The sequence below is a fragment of the Triturus cristatus genome, chromosome 7 (genome assembly GCF_964204655.1).
Source record: "Triturus cristatus chromosome 7, aTriCri1.1, whole genome shotgun sequence".
In the NCBI taxonomy this organism is placed as follows: domain Eukaryota; kingdom Metazoa; phylum Chordata; class Amphibia; order Caudata; family Salamandridae; genus Triturus; species Triturus cristatus.
Genome location: NC_140590.1, coordinates 1,458,233,253 through 1,458,250,943, shown reverse-complemented (window position 1 = coordinate 1,458,250,943; position 17,691 = coordinate 1,458,233,253). Strand labels below are relative to the sequence as shown.

Here is a 17,691-nt window from a genome sequence, read left to right as displayed (position 1 = left end):
GACTGACCCAGTGAAATACCTGGGGGATCTGGCTACATCGAATGGGAAGGGGTTTGGGTTGATGTTTCTTCCATTTACTAGACAGCTGAGTGGCACCATGAAAACATTGCTTGTACTGATATGTATGCCAATATCCTTCTGCATCCCAAAGATGGGGCAAATGTGCTATTGTTCATTAAAAGCCGTTTATTAAACAATTTTATTTATTTTGTTTTTTTTAAATGTTACTGCATAACAGGAGTTTTGCTCTCAAAAATTACTAGGTGATGCGTTCAGCACTGTGAGGCAGGGACAGATAGCTATATTTCACATTCATGAAGAATAGACAAAGCAACAGCAATCATAGTGCCTCAGCACAGAGACAGTCAAGAGAATAGGGAGATTGAGGACTAATTGCTACAACTGATACATGCGCCTGGAAAAGAGGAGGAATATGCCTGGTTCAGTAAATGCGATAGGTTTATTGTGCTTTCTTACCTTCCCAATGTTTTCAGGGTATTCAATCAAATGGCACAGCCAGTGTGTGGGTTCTCTGCCATTAATTTGTGCGACGAGCAGCAGTGTTTGAGCAATCACCATTTTGTATGTAAGCAGCCGAGGCAGGACTGTGTGCCAGCCAAGGCAGTTTTCAGCTCAATGGATTACGTCGGCTGGTGGTCATGAGTAAGAGACTACTGCCACCAGCAATCATCATTAGCCACATAAGGGGTAAAGATTTGACACTTGTGGAGAATAGGCCTCTTTGAGAAGTTGTTGGTGGAAATCTCGTGGCTGGCAAAAACATACCACGATACCGACTGCCTGTTCCTGTATTATTCCTAGATGTGTATCCCTCCAAGGGACTGAACAAGTCGGTATGGCGCCTGAATAGTTGGTTAAAGCATCTTCTTAACACAGCCATTCTTAAAACGATCCCTTGCGGTTGCCTTCACAAAGATGGTGTGCACTGGCATATGGAAGAAAAGGCAGGCGACTTCTGGTTACATTTGGCGTTAAACCTTTGCTCAAGTCGGGGCAGTAGTACTTCGGTCTTTATGTCAGGGCTTGGCATGTGCGCTACAGAGGTTCCGGCATGGATGTTGAAGGGCTTAGCTGGCTTGCTGCCTCTCCTTGTGAGAGAGTGGGGGTTGCCTTGTAGCGGAGTCTTGCACTCAGGCTCCTTAGTTAATTAGCAGGTGCTCTAACAGGGTGGCCAAACAGGACACCAACAATGTTGGTTAGAAGATCACAATAAATAGCAGCTCTCCAACTCTTTTAATCTTGAATGTAGAACTATGTTCAAAGTTATAGAAATCAAATTGTTATTAATACAATTTATGTTTTTGTTTAATAGATACAACCTGAGAATTGTTTTCGCAAATGCAAAAAAGTTAATCGTCTCAGGCCAGTTCTTTGACTTTCCTTGTAGACAGGTAACGGGGGGCGGCATGGCTCAGGTACTGGCTTATCACAACTCCCACAGCTACAAGTGCAGTCTCATACCTGTGCACCCCAGGTATGCCTGCCCCCAATGTTGATACCTGTCCCAGACTTCCCTTGCTTGATAGCAGAAGTGCACGGCCATCTCTATTCCAGCTGCTTAAGCTACCACTCCAACGGCCCCTATTCCTTGGCTGCCAGGGATGCATGGCAGGGGCATCCACTAGAACCAGTTGGTGCTCCTGAAGCACCACCAGCTGCTCTCAGGGTATTTTGCTGCCCTATTCCTTCTGTGAACACACATTCCTTCTACCTTTGACGACAGTGCTGTCACGAACATTCTGTCTTATATTGTATGCAGTGACTCTGCTAGAGCTCTCAGCTGTTCTCTGTGGGCACCTTACACACCACACTGCAAGCAGTGCGGAACCTTACAATGTCAGTGCAGTATTGATCTTCCACCACACATAGCAAAACACAGACCTTGCGATCTTAGTCAGCGCTCTCCTGCAGTGACGTTCACCCCATGCACAAACCTTGCTTCACCGTCAAATGCTGCCTTAGACCTTATTATTATTAATTAAATTTATAGGGCGCATCAGCTACCCAAAAAAGGTTTCCCGGCGCCAGGCAGACCCCGGAATGTAAAATTGCTTAAATTATTATTGGTTAAAATGCCATGTTTTCAATGATTTGCGAAACTGGACATATACCGTTTCATTCCGAATAGATGTGGGAAGGGAATTCCAGAGTGAAGGACAGAGGTACGCAAACAATCTGCCACCCATCCAAGATAGTCTGACTCTGGGCACAGAGAATTTCCCTCGAGTAGATGAATGAAGGCATCTAAGAGGCACATAGGGGCAAGCCAGAGACTGCAGGTACTGAGGGGCTACACCGGTTTCGATTTTGAACATGTAGCTCAGGGCTTTGAACTTAATTCGGTTCTCAACCCTGAGCCAGTGCAGATCCCGCAGGTGACCGGAAACAGAAGAGGCTCTAGGAACGATCTTTTTTAGCCACTTCAGAATGGTGAAGCTTGTGGCGGCCACCTTGGTAGCATGATGTTGCATAGTAAGTGAGTCATCAATGATGACCCCCAAATTACGGACTTGACAGGAGGGTTGGGGGAAGTGCACCGATCCCACTAGGCCAATGTTGAAGGCCCCAGAGATCTTTGTTTTTTCCCAATATTAAGATCTCAGTCTTCTCGCCGTTGAGCTTAAGGTAATTTGCCTGCATCCAAGATGCTATTTTTCCCAAGCCCAGCTAGGGATTGAGGGGGGGAGGGGGGGGGGGGGGGGGGGGAGAAGACTCAGCCGTATTCTCTATGATAATCTGGGAGTCGTCCGCGTACGAGAACAGGGACAGCCCGGCATTTTTAGCGACATCAGCCAGAGGTCCAACGTAAAAGATTGAATAGTAAAGGGCTACGGATGGAGCCCTGAGGTACCCCATAAGGTGAAGAATGGGTACCAGAGCAGGCTGTTGGGGAGAAGCCTTGAAACGTGCGGTTGGCAAGAAATGAAATGAGCCAATTTAGGGCTGGGCCACAGATGCCTAATAGTCTTAATGTTTTTTCCAACACGGTGTGAGACATTGTGTCGAATGCTGCGCTTAAGTCCAACAGAATAAGGGCCACTATGTCTCCAACATCCAAGTGAAGCCGCAGTCTTTCCGTTACCCCAAGTAGAGTTGTTTCCGTGGAGAAACCGGCTCTGAAGCCAGATTGGGATGGGTGAAGGAACTTTTGCGATTCCACAAAGTTGGAACGCTGAGCATGAATGTGTTTCTCTAAAATTTTTGAGTAAGCCAGCAGCAAAGAGATGGGCAGATAGTTGGAGGGCAAGTTGGGATCCGCATTGGCCTTCTTCAAAAGGGGGAGCACCATAGCATGCTTCCACTCTGATGGAACTGTGGCTTCTTGTAATGAGGCATTTTAAAGATCCATAATTACAAGCAGAGATGGCGGCTCAAGCTGCTTGAGCACAGAAATATGGAGAGGGTCCCTAGGCGATCCTGATTTGACGCTGGCAAGAAGACCTTTAAAGGAAGTTGTGTTAAGTAGGGGCCATGTATCCAGTTTATTAGAAGGTGCATGAAGCACCCTGTCCTGGTCGGTGTGAGTATTTTCAGCTGAAGGCAATGTCAATTCAGGTTGGAGTGAGCTAGTGGGCTGCTGTGGAGGGGGTCTATCACACTGCAAGCCAACTATTTCTGAATATACTTTTTCTACTTTCTGGACAAAGAAAGCAGCCAGACCCTCACATTGCCGATTGTTAAGTGAGGGGGGCCTAGATTGGATTTGGCAGCCAGAGAGTTCCTTGGCCATGTTAAATAATGTTTTGGAGCAGTTCAGAGTGCCAAAGATGGTTGTTGATACATGCTCCGCGCGTGCTGACCTACAAAGATTGTGATATTCTTTTTTGGTCCATTTGTAAGCAGTTTTAAAGTCGGAGGCATCATTTTTTCTGCACCTACTTTCCAGTGCCTTACATTTGGCTTTCTCCAGTTTTAGTTTTACAGTGAACCAGGGCGCTGGCAGACGATGATTATTTAGCCTTTTTTGGGAGAGAGACAGGCGTCAATGGCATTGAGAAGCCAGTTGTGTACAGTGTCCGATAAATTATCCAACATTTGTTTGGAAATGGGCAAATTGGAGGACAGGATATTATTTAAAGCATGCATATCTAATTTTTTTCCAGTTTCTTGTTAATTCTGGAGATAACACACGGAACTCAGTGATAAATTGATCAGACCATCATGGAGGGAGTGCTGGCAAGCAATGAATACTAGTATAATTTGAAAAAATAGGATCCACTAGAAGGCCTGCCACATGTGTGGGGCCCGAATTGTGCAAATTAATTTTTGGGGCTGCTAAATCAGAAATGAGGGTAGTGCTGATGTTGCATGTCGGGTACTCCAAATGCGGGTTAAGATCACCCAGAATAGAAAAATTGGTAGTATTTATAAGCAGAGGGGTAAGCAGACCAGGAAAAGATGAGGCCCAAGGACCGGACGGTCCGAGAGGGCAATACACCAGTATGCCGGAAAAGATCAATTTCGGAGTCAGGGCCAGCTAGAATAATGCTGCCTCACAATTCCTGAATGGTAAACCTTCAAATTTACATTGGTAGTCTTTTTAAAAAATAATAGCAATACCCCCACCTAATTTGGAGACCTTATCTTTCCTCACTATAGCATAATTAGGCGGTAAGGCAGCCGCAACGTCAGGGCCAGACCTTTCATGTAGCCAGGTCTCCGTAAGAAATACGGCATCTGGCTGTTCACTGACCAAGAGATCAAAAATGTCTGCTTTATGCTTCGGGAGAGAGCAGCAGTTTGTGCTAAGGAAGGAGAATTCCTTGCCTGTTAAAGTGGTGTGGATTCGGGAAGGATTTTTGTGTTTGTTGCTCATTAAAATAGGGCTACGGCCCAAGGTTGTATCAAAGGAAAGGCCGCAGCATGCACATTTTTTACCCCGGTTCTCAAGATGTAACAGGGTACAATCAGCGAGCGGTGAATTTCGGTAAGCCATTAATTAGTTGGCTAGTGGAATAGACAAGCCTAAGAGCCCTATTTGGGCCAGGGGTCATGGCCCCTGGTTCCGGTCGGGCGCAGACAGGCTTGCCTTTGGCGCGCCCGCTGTGCGAGGAGGAAGGCATGTGAATTATGTAGACTGCAAGCGCTGGGCTGATTGGCCGTCCTGCTCCGCCCCCCACCAACCAGAGCACAAGGTTACTAACAAGCCGGCACCCTCCACATCAATCGGTGAAACCCAGCGGAGGACCGAGGTGTAGGCGTGAGCACAAGATCAGAGTGCAAGTGAAAGCAACGAACAACAGGTATTTAAAAATGATTTGTTAAATAAAGCAGAAGGCTAAAAATTGATGCTGGGCGATAAGAAGTTATTTCCAGACTTAGTCAATTACATCAGCTGTCTTGTGGCTGCGCGAGACTTCTAGACTTCAGTGCTCTCCATGTAATTATTGTGCCACTTCTGGCAGATCCTCTCTGCAAGTACCTCCCACTCTACAAAAGATAAAAGAGACCTTCGAAATTTAGTCAGCCCTGCCCATCAGGACCTTACACCATAGTCTGCATGCAGTGTTACCCATCTGTCAGCACGTTCCACCGGTGAGCCATCCCCCACACAGCACAAAGTAACTTGTACCTTCTCCTGTTAGTGCTGCCCTTCAGGAGCCTTCCCTCAAACACTGGAGCTTGCCACATGAAGTCAATGTGAGGAATGCATATTCGCACAGAGCTAATATAGTGCCTGTAAAGGAAAACTGCACACACGTCCAGAACATATTTGTGAGGGGCGCAAATCAACATATTTTAACCAGAACATAACTGCACTCTACAGTTGATAAACTACAATGTACAGAGCACATACAAATACCTTATATACATTCACCTTACTTTAAATCCACCAGTTATTTACATTTGTTCCGGAGGAGCCAAGCATGGCAAGAATGAAAAGACTAGTTTTCAAATTACATTTCGGCGACTGAAGATGAAAGCTTACCATCGAAGAAAAAGAACCTGATTTTATATTGTCTTTGGCCAGAACGTTTTGGTGTATTTAACCAAATGTCAGGGGTCAAAGGATTATCATGAGACCAAATTAGCAATCACTACAGCTACTTCTATATAAGGTTACTATTGTAAGGCACACAAGATGGTACTACAAAGACAAGTAACAAAGGTTTATAGGTATTGAGCATGGTATGAGTAAGCTCAAGAAAAAAGAATTGGCAAAGAAGTAGGGATTGCCTTTAACTTGAGATGACCGCCATCAAGAGAAGAAAAATACTCAGCGGTAAAGTGATACCACAGCACGCATTCGGCCATTTGTGCAAGTATATTTGTGAAAGAATCTTACACCTTAGTGACCATAAGACAAATGAAACTATTGACCACATAGTGTTATTTCAAGCCATAGCAAAGATTGTACGGTGTGTGTGTATAATGTAAAATACATACTGGGGCGAAAAATATAACCGTTTTGTGCTGGATGTCAAACCCTGTTTGGCAGGTACACATGGGCTCCTCAACACCAACTTAAGTGGTTAAGATCATTTGCCACTAGTGCCCGTCCTACAATCGCTCCACAAACTTGGCCAAATAAACCCTTTTGGCTCTTCAGGTACAGTGTCAGACATCTCTGGGAGATAGCGTGGGGGGGCAAAGGCTCTGAACTCAGCAGTGAACCAAGGGACAATAACGTAATGTATTGCCTAGTGTTTATCCTTCATGTAAAAATAAAGGTCTTTAACAACTCAGCAGAACTAAGTACTACACAATTCTATATTAATGACATAGTCTGTTCAAAACTAAGTTGTGTTAAACAGTTAGACGCCACACCCCCTTCTTCCAGATAACCTCCTGTTATCTGCCTTCCTCTCACTAAGGTCAAGATTTGATATATACAGCTCCCAGTGGCTCAAAGACTCACAGGTCAAATGTCCTCAATGTATCTTTCTGCCTTCGTCTAAGAAGTTTGTGTGTAGAGTAGGCTCCTCTGCACTAAGCCTTCGGGTTTAACTACTTGTTACTGCAGCAATTTGAAAACGTTTACTAGGCTCCTTCCCTCAAAGTGCAGGGATGTGGAATTCCTATAGCCTGACACCCAGGACGTATTGTTTGAGGTCAAAAGCAACAAGTTTTCATGTGTACTTTGTCCTTGAGACAAGTAGGGGAAACACCCTGCAGCACAAACCCTTTGGCTGCCAGTTTGCAGTACCACATTAAGGATCAGGGAAGGGCACTGTCTGCAGTTAAGGTTCTATTTTTGTCCATACGTTAGTACTGTTCAAACTTGTATTTATGGTTCGTTAATTGAAAGCCTTTATTATTTGGGGGAGCGCTCTAAGTAAATGTTGTAAGCTCTGACTGCACTGCTGACAGTGGTTCCAGTATAAAAATGTGTACAAATGTTCTCAAAGTTTTGCAATGTGTGGGTATGTATAATGCTCCCAGATTTAATGTAAATATTTGCAGAAGCTCGACAGCAAGATTAAGGATTCTTTCCTTTCAAAATAAAATGTTCATATAAAAATGAAAGCAGGAAAAAAAACTTTTTGCTTAACTACTGGAAAATTTCAGGTACCATTTCTTTGCAGCATCATTTAGTAACATGTGTTGATGAATGATGGGATGTCCCAAAAATATTCATAATGGAAAATCAGTGCAATCAGTTTCAATACGATTATGGGAGAACAAAATAAACAAGCTTTGGCATAGCCAGAAGGTCTGAAATTGGTGGTCAGCTTTTTAGTTTTGTCAATGTGTGAATTGTTTTTGCACGGCTATGTAAAACCTTATTGGTTTGGGAGCTGCCGGGCCCTCACCGTTATAACAAACATTGACAAAAACAAAAATAGTTTTTGCTCTCAAAAAGCATGCACTGCCACAGTAGTTACCGGCACTGAACAAAACTACTTTGTGTGCCGATATGCTCCTTGTAAGAGAGCAGAACGCCGTCACTCACAGTGAAGCCAGCCAAAACAGAGAGAGACCGATTTTTCTAATAAACGCAAACGGTTATGGTCAACGCCAGACAAAATTTGGGGCCCAATTATTAAAGTCTCAAGAGTGCACCCATGCTATATGTCCTTGTATTAAATGCAGCTATACAGCTTCGTGAATTCCCAAGAATTTAAAGAAGTAGGACAAGAAATAGTACTCCCAGAAAATAATTGTGAACTACATTTTAGCATGAGCAAATATGCATGTGTAGATCTGAGTGTTTGCAAGTTCACTTTCTGCCAACCACCTTTTCCCCCCCAACTCTGGAAGAAGGTTTACAACTGCCATTGTCAGGAGTAAATTTCCAACATTTCTTAGTTTAGGAAAAGATTGGATAAGTGTTGTTGAAAACCCTTAAAACATGCGAGTTAGTAGGTTTGCACAAACTCCTGCTGGGAATTCTAACCCTGGAACTATTCTTCATCACTACCTTCAGCCCCAGTATGTAGATCTGCGGAAACGTGGCAATATATATATAGGGATTACAAGTATTCAAACACTACTATGGTATGAGCCCTGGCAAAATCAGAGGCTATATCAGAGCTCTTATATAGTGAGATTGCTGTCATAATCTGTCGCTGCACTACATGGCACCAAAAGGACAAGTGGATTTTGTTACAGGACAAGTAGATTTATGAAGCAACCTTCCCTATGGACAAGTAGATATTTTATTTAATGCCACACCCCTGAAAGTGTTTTGCCGGTTTACACACTGTCAGGCAATCCACCGCCCACTATGCAGGGGGCATTCCTGTCCTAACACATGATTTATAATCCTGTGAAAGGAGTGGAAGAAGATGTATATTTAACAAGTACAATAATTTGTTCACCATGGAAGGAGGGAGTGGCAGGACTGTAATTTCCAAGCTTGAATTGGGTGAGGCACATAGAGGATGATGCTTTGGTGCAAATTAGAGAAGGTGTAAGAAGCGATAGGAAGGACAACTGTAGCAAGACCAGAGTTGAAGGCATTCTGGGAAGTTCAAGACAAACTTGTCGAGTAATACAATTATTTTGTTAGCAGCAATAGAGTAATATCACCTTTGAAGTTGAGGAATAGAACTGTATCATGTTGCCACGAATGATACAGATGTATTTTGAGAAAACAACAAATGAGTTGTACTGTTGGCAAATGATTGATCTTAAGACTGAAAACTGTGCACAAATGTGTGTCCAGTATTGCTGAGTGACTACAAGCAAGTACATAGTTTTGTTTGATCTATTCTCCAAAAAGCAATAAATGAAGAATGCCGAGATGGAAGATACCAAACCTGATTAGGTTCCTTGATGACTGATTTTTGAGAGAATGTTGTTCCATTTTTTTTTTAGACTTAAACTGAAAATGTGAAATGCCCACGCATAATACACATGTAAATCTCCTTGCATCATCCAGGAAGAATTGAAGTTATGGCTAGAACAAATCATGTATCAGAGGGGCAATACAATTGGCTAACTGTGGCTTGGCAGTTCGGGCTTGGCTGTTCCCATGAGGCACAGGGTCGAGACTGGTTTGCATATAGCTGTGCCTGAACTGGAGTGGCGAAGTGAGCTAAAGAATGATGGTGGATTCAACCCAGATCTGTGACTACGGGTGAGTGGCTGAGGAGTTTCAGCACTCCGTACATCATCTCCTTGTGTTTGCTTTGTTCGCCCTAAGTTGACAGGGTAGGCCCAGACGTGGGTCCCTTGTTCACTTAGCCACTGGATTCAAGCCAGCCTGGCTGATGAGGGCTGTTAGCCAGAAACTGGTCCCTGGATGCTTGTTTCCGATCCAGGAAGGCATGGCTTGGCAGTTCGGGTTTGACAGTTCCCATGAGGCACAGGGTCAAGACTGATTTGCATATAGCTGAGTGAACTGGGGTGGCGAAGTGAGCTAAAGAACGATGATGGATTCAACACAGATGTGTGACTGGGGGCGAGTGTCTGAAAGGTTTCAGCACTCCGTCCATCATCTCCTTGCGTTTGCTTTAACTGTGGTAAGGAACATTGGGAAAGCAAGTTGGGAAAGATGATGTGGGCATATCATATTAGAAGATTACAGTACCACTGGTGAACGTTCTTTTGACATCCTGAGAAAATACATGTCAAACTCGAAAAGCAAGCCAGGTTGTACGCAATTGGCAAGAGATGTTCAGTGGGAGGCTTAAAAGTGAGAAATGCAATGAGGAGACACAAATTAAAATATCGGAATTATAATGGGGATAAGCATGGAGTGAAGAAAGCTTAAGTGGAAGTAGGTCAGTGGATAAGGGTTAAGCAGGAATGGAATTTGTTTCTCAAAAAAATGTAAAGTTTGAGTAGGAAAACTAAAAAAGTGTTATACGGGTAATTAAGGATGCACTAAGATTAGAAGATAGCAAGGTGTGCCATATGGGTAGGTCGGCCTTGGCGAAGGATGCAATGATAACCCTGGAGTAGAGAGTTCAAGGGAAATAGGAGGTTGACTTATTGATGTCTGGATGAAGGGCAGCAGGGCATGGGTATATAAGAAATGAGTGAAAACGCAGTAAGTGGGTATGGAAGACCAAGGAGTATTTGAGTCCTATTTTTTTTCCACATGAAAATTGGCACAGTAATTTTTCAACCCTGAAGCGACCCAAGAAACATTCAAAGTTTTGAAATAAAAATCAGAACTCTGAGAAATCACAATGAGTATCTTTGTTCGTAATCATCTTTACTGGGAATTAACGCACATTATTTATATTACATTTGCTGGACCATTACAATTTATGTTTTTTGTATTTGTAGTTTTGTTTAATTTCTGTGTTTTTTTAATTTCTGTTTGTTTTTGTTTTATTTCTGAGTGGATGTAGGAGATCAGTAATAAACTTCACATGTTACTTTATTTCACTATATCATTTGGGTTTATTACAATAGCAATATGGTTGTATCCAAGTAGGTTCTCTGTAGATGGTACATTCAAGTGGATTGAGGGAGCATTGTTGGATGGCGGTTTGGTGGTGACGGAATTGCCACTGGCCTACGAAGCGATTAGGAATAAAAAAATAAAAACACACTCAAGACTGAAGGCGTCTTTTCTATAGATTGGCTGGAAGTGTGTGGACAATATGCAAGTGTTTGTGCATGAAGACCTAGGAAACTCTTAAGTTATAGAGAACACAACACATAAGAAAATATCATAAGCAAGTCCAACGCCACTCAGAAATGCTACATGACCGGCAACCCTGCACACATATTAAACTGCAATAGGCATTCAACTAACCTAAAAATAAATAAAGCAAATGATAAAGCCTTAAATCTTCTTTATTCCCCAATACTAGAACTAGAAGCATACAACCATGTTTAGTAATACATCGCCACTCAATGTCCATTTATAATTATGAAGCAAATGTTCAAACTTCCTAACAAACAATGGCAACAATAAGGTCTCATGATGAACCAGACCACCATCACCCCCTCGAAGTACATCATATGATGATTTAAACTATCTTCAAGAAAAACTCAAAACCACTCAACACACCGAGTCACACCAAAAACGTTCTCCTGTACTACAGGGCCATACTACTATCACACGTGTGTTATACAAATACTTATAACACTTGGGAAATTAGCTGTATATAGCAAATGTAACGCAATACACTTGAAGCATGAGTGGTAAACGTGATCAATGTGACGACATACAGCACTGTCTAACCTTACACAAGCAAAACAAAAGTGCAACGCATATTTTAAGTTGCAATAAACAAAGTCTGAACTTAAAATCATTCAGCGAGTATCGATGTAAATCTATTTAGTAAAGGGTCGTTTATAATGCGCATACATACGGTGTGTGTGCTCAATCGGTGTGGACGTCGGATACAAAGGATGTGTACAAGTGGTGTCAATCCAATTCCAAATAATATTAAATTGTCGCTTAGTTGGGCAAGTTAAAACCCGAAGGACAGACGAGCACAACATGTGTAATAAGGCTCAGACTTAAAATCACTGTGTAGACGCCATTGTAAGTGGTGGGTGAAATAGGCGGGCAACTTTTACGTCTACTAAAGAGAGGGAAGCCATGATCTGGGCGGGATCCAGACACAAACTGGGAAAAAGACTCGATGGTGAAGGCATAAACACAGAGAAATAAATAGTCAGCTAAACATTTGGACACAGAGCCCCTTGCCGTCCTCAAAACAAATCATAACAGAATGAAAACAAATAAACATAGGAGTGAACTAATCAGTTGCAAATTCCACATTCGATCATTTTGGCCCTATCTTTGCAAAATCGCCCAGTACCGGGAGGCTCCCTGAGACCAGCGATCCCCGAGACGCTGACAGTTCACGTCTCTAGTGTAACCCAGATTTCTAGCAATGCCCAGGTTCTGCACTGTGTGGACACAGGTGACGCTAGCAACACTCACCTGCGACTCCGCCGAGCCATCCTCCAGTGCAGTTGCACGACAGCCTGCCGTGTGACGTGGGGGTGCCCTGTCCTAGAGGGGTCACCCCCGACTCTACTCAGGAGTCGCCCGCGCTCCGCTCTTTTTTCATTTCTATCTCGCGCCAACTTGTCCCGGCTGCCCCGGGAGGGTGCGCGCGCAGCAAGGAGGAGGGGCCAAGTGGTAACAGACTGGGAAACTGGCGGCCTGCTGAAGTGTGCAAAAGTGTCAGAAGACGGCCCCCAAACACGTCCCTCTACTGGACAGCCGAGGAGGGGAGTAGGGAATTATTGTGCTGAGAACAAGGAGCAAAGATAGGATGCCTATGGGGAGGGTGAGTTGCACTGGAAAACACTAGACAGTAAGAATAGCACAAATGGTAAAAGAAAGTTAGTTACCCCTACAGCTCCACCCCAACTTGCACTAGGAAATGGGTGGCCTAGGTCGGGGGCTCGAGTGAACTGCACAACGCAGAGTATTTATAAAGCACACCTACTCTTGTGCCGGGAGCCCGAGAAAGGGCTCAGGAAAGAGGATCTAAGCAGCTGCTCCTCTCCTTCCCACTAGCTGCAGGAAGACAGAACTAGGTAAACACTCAGCGAAAAACTGTTATAAGCAACTCTCGCTGCCCATTGGCTCTGTAGGAAATTGAATAAGCCTTTGCTATTATGCGCTTTGAATGCTAGGGTAAATAGGATCCATGTAGTAGGCTGGTTTTCTAACTAAATAAGTAGTGCAACCAAATTCAAAGGCAGGTGCAGCGACAAGGGCCTACGTCAACCTATCCTTTGATCAGGGAATCTGCAGTGAGGGGTTAGCAAACACTTACGGTGAGTGTGTGCGGCCAGTCCCCGATAAGTGGGAATCCCAAACCAGACATAGTTAAGTTAAATATCTGTTAGGTGAATTGATCTTAAAAAGGGGACAATGGGATAACAACAGCCGCAGCAACATTATGAAGAAAAGGGACGCGAAAAACACATTGGGTTTGCTTGATGGGACCACCAGAAAAGGGAACTGTCAAGTTGTAAACTAATGAAAGAAGGGACGACGCAACGAACAATGAAGGGGGCCCAGATTGGAGTTATCGGTAGGGATGATGGACCCATGGACCTCTATACGGACTCAGAGCGTGGATGTGGCCACACCAAGGGTACAGAGGATATGAATGAAGTGCATAGAGAAAGACATGCCGGGTCCACGCTGCTGCAGCAGAGATTGTCTCAGCCCTGTAGCTGGTTGCGGCGCCAGGGCATGGAACCGATCTTCCGATGAACAAGAAAAGCTTTGCCCCTTCTTACAAAGACAAGCCCCCTCCCACCCCCCAAAAAGCACCACAGCTGCTCGCGCCTAACAATGACGCTGGCGGTTGGCGACCTGACCTTTCTATCTCCCTCTTTCATGGTTTTCTATGATTCGCTGCCCTAAAGGTAACGAAGGCGTCCATCTTTAATCCAGGCATTTGTGCACTAAAACGTCATTCTAAACAGACTCAGACTTCGTGGAACATGAGGCGGCCATATTGGTCAGTCTTACATGAGTCAATCTAAGTTTAGTGAAAAGGGAGGCGGCCATATTGGGTCAGTCTTACGGGCGTTTGAAAACGGCTCGTGCAAAGGCTCATAGAGCCCAGGAAAAAGTTACTCAAGTGGCAGCAACGTTTCTTGCAGTGCAAGGGAAAGCTCTTGGCAAATATTGACTAGCCACTTTTAAAATGCTTATTTTTGTCTTTGGGTGTTAATCGCGGTCTAATGAGGTGAAACCTTTCCCCAGACAGTATTAACATATATATATATAGAATGGAAAAAGAATAACGTAATATTATCAAAATGTGCCGATTATGCCACATAATTTGAATTTTGTTGCCACATAATTTAGTCAACCCTGCCGCATAATTTGGTCCCCTGTCGCATAATTCTAGTGGCACTGATTATGGCCCTATCTGGCCTGGACCCTACGATGCACAGCCTCATTCTCTTAAGGATGGAAATGTAATTGTATAATGTATGTAGCAGAATGATTTTTAAAATAAATAAGGGTGGCGGGGACTCAATTTGTTACAGATGGCAATAACATTAGTACAAGCAGTACGAGGAGAGTATAGGGGAGAGGATGTGGCATTATTGACAGAGATGCTGATTTAGGAGCTGGGGAACCCCGTTCGAGCTTCGGCATTGGCTCAGTGTTGTGTGTAAATCACTTAATCTCCTCTTGCCTACCAAAAATGAATGTGTCCTTGTGTAAGGTAACTGGCACTCATGTAAAGCGCTCCAATACCTTCCGGTCCAGTTCGCCTATATAAATCTGCAGAAAAACAAATAAATTATGCATTCAGTGTGCACCTCATATATATATGTTTTCATGTTTATGCGAAGAAAAGCTGGCTCGATCCGGTCGAGTTCCTTGGCTGGGAGGAATGGGTACCCACATGGGGGGGGGGGGGGGTTGGTTTGGTGGGGGCTGCCCAGTTCTGCAGTGGGATCCGAAGCCCCTTCTCAGAGAGGCAAAGACACCAAGGAGTTGTAGCGAGAGAGACCGAGGTAAAGGTAATCTGTATTTTCCCCGAAAATAGAAACGCTCTCATTTTACCACCCTCTAAAACAGAGGTCTTCAAACTTTTGGATGCCGAGACCCCCCTGTCAACATTTTGAGGCGTAAGGACCCCCTCTTGACAAAAATGTCTAAACCTGTTGACTAAATTGCGTGGGATGAAAATGTAAATAAGGTTATGTGATGCCGCGTATTTTGGGATAGCATTGCTTCATTATTTTGATATTTTTTACACACAGTAACGCTGAGGAAAGATTTCACCCAATCAGTACCCATTTATAACCAACATACAGCAATTATCATCAGAAAGATTTCAAGTCAACCTTTGTGAAGGGCCTTCCACTCTGCAGCAATACGTGCTGCCACATTAGAAGCTCACCTGGCCCTGACCGGAAGAAGCAGGGGTCCCTTAAAACCCTGGCGGTTTTGTGTAGAGTTAAGCCTTTTACCCATGCAGCTTTCCTCTCACCCCCTCCCTTCCATCCCTCTCTCCTCTCCTAACCCCGGATCCCTCTCTCACTTTGCAGGTCATTTTCTTTCACCCCTTTTTACAACTTCTGAACTCTCCCCATTCAACCTCTCACTTCACCTTTAATCACCTCTTGCCATTCTGTCCTTTCACTGCCCTCATCTCTAACAGTCTCTCACATTTATCTCATGGCCTCTCTGGCCCTGTCACCTCCCGTGCCCCTCAGCACTTCTCATTCACCTCGTCTCTTCATTCAAATTTTTGTCTATTTGTATCTTACACCTCTCCAGTCCCCCCATTCCTCTTTCACATCTCCCCTTTGTTCTAACAGAAGCCCTCACCTTTGGATCACACTCACTTCTTGCGTGTCCACACTTCTCTTCGGCAATTCACATTTCTCCTCATCCCTGACCTCTTCAATCAAATTCTCTCACTCCCTTGCTGTCCTCTCTCATTTTGGGTGCGGATGCAAGTTCAGAATGGGATGAATGAATGTATGATTACTGATGGGCTTGTTTGAGTGAGTTGCATATTGAGTAGTGAGGGGGACAGGTGAGTGAAGTATCACATGAGTGCAGGATGAGTAGTGTACTCGTGTGACTGCAGGTTGAGGTATAGTGTGAGCAGGACAAGTGCATTTTGAGAGCAGAGTGATCACTGTGAGTGCAGGGTGAGCGGGTGAATGGTGCAAGTGCATGGTGATCAGTGTGAGTGCATTGTGATCGCTGTGAGTGCAAGGTGAGCGGGTGAATGGTGCAAGTGCATGGTGATCAGTGTGAGTGCATTGTGATCACTGTGAGTGCAGGGTGAGCGTGACAATGAAGGGCGAGAATGAGGAATGAGTTGTCTGAATGCAGGGTGCATTCCCAGACCCATGAAGTAACTCAGCATGTTATTGACGGGGCGTAGACTTTAAGATCTAAGTTAAACGATTGCGGCATTAATCGGGGATCGAGGGTGAAGGAAATAAATAATGTGCTGATCCTGCAACAAACTTCCAGTCCTATGGTTAGGGTTGCCAGCAGATTATTTTGGTGGCCCAGTCGGTACAAAAAAAACCAGTCACCTAAAGCGGTATTTTCAGCGCTTATCTGTGCATACTTCCCAGGGCCGGCTTTAGTGCTGGTGGTGCCCTGTGCGACCATGTTTGTTGGTGCCCTCCACAATGACCACCCCCACCACGGATTCTCTCACTAGCACCCTTTAACAGTGACCAAGTCTCCATAACCCCACACTCTCAGATGCATTGAATTAGTTATATAGTGCCACTCATACCAGTGTAGGGTGTCCGAGCACTTTGCATCACACACACATTACACAGAGACATTCAATCATAAGTGTGTAAATCAGTGTATAGGAAATGTTACATAAGCCAAAGGACTAAAAGTATAGGAGTCACATGTCATCCATACTGGTAGGCAGTATAGTTCAAGAGTGCTTGGTGTGGAGAAGCACAAACTCAGAGTCGAAAAAGAAACAGCATAGTTGGGAGTTTCCTTTAATAATAAGAATTGATTTCTAGCCAAATTAACCCTTTTTGCAACATTAATCAATGGTCTAATAATGTATTCTTTGTAGTGTGCATGCTGTTCTAGGATGAAAGTTAATAGCTCACTTTTCTCTATTAGGACTTTAAGTTACAAAAGGATGTCTCTTTTGAAAGCAGTAACCTGCTGATCTCTTCACATCATACGCACTCTCATACGCACTCTGTAATCTACTTGGTACACGTTCTTTGCAGCAGGCATATTAACCCTCTGCACTAACATCACCCAAGTCAAAACCTCAACTATACAACATTCTGATCTCTCTCCAGGAAGATAATTAATCACACCAGTTATCTTGACATTTATGTGAGGCCTGGTAATTTCCGGGGAAAGAAACGCTGCAGCAGGTGCTTCAAAAGCACAATAAACTTTCACACACACGGCGCCCCCAGGAAGCCAACTTTGTATTCCTTTCCATGAAATGCATTCTCACACTACGGCAGTGAATGTAAAATCCAAATGTAAGGAAACGGTGCAGTGGGGACCCAGGGGGTACTGGAACCAGCAAAAAAACCTAAGCCTCTGTAAGCAGTTTACAAAGGCATGTTAAATGGTCTTTAAAGACCTGTGAAAAAACACGGGGGTGCCGGAGATAGGAATCCAGACACTGCCCAGCTGAGCCCCCAGCAGCTCAAGTTTCACTGCAGCAGCCCGGGCTGAGACACAGGACGGGGGAAGGGGGGGGGGGGGGGGCCTGGGCAGAAGTGTGACTGGGAAGGCGCGACCCCCTTTGCATCACTCCACGGCCCCCCTGGGGGTCGCGCCCCACAGTTTGAAGACCCCTGCTC

At 44.4% G+C, this 17,691-nt stretch overlaps 1 protein-coding gene across 4 annotated transcripts in view; it reads right to left on the bottom strand.

The window, feature by feature from the left end:
- MYBL2 (MYB proto-oncogene like 2) overlaps positions 1-13,716 on the bottom strand; it is a 210,805-nt gene extending 197,089 nt beyond the window's left edge. For 3 of the 4 annotated variants that reach the window (XM_085619223.1, XM_085619224.1, XM_085619225.1), the window contains exon 1: positions 12,320-13,698. In XM_085619223.1, coding sequence (XP_085475349.1) covers positions 12,320-12,339 — 20 coding nt within the window. In that variant the 5' untranslated portion in view covers positions 12,340-13,698. Of the gene's footprint in view, positions 1-12,319 lie in introns of all 4 variants that reach the window. The other variant, XM_085619226.1, reaches the window with a different exon arrangement.
- Between the last annotated feature and the right edge of the window lie 3,975 nt (positions 13,717-17,691).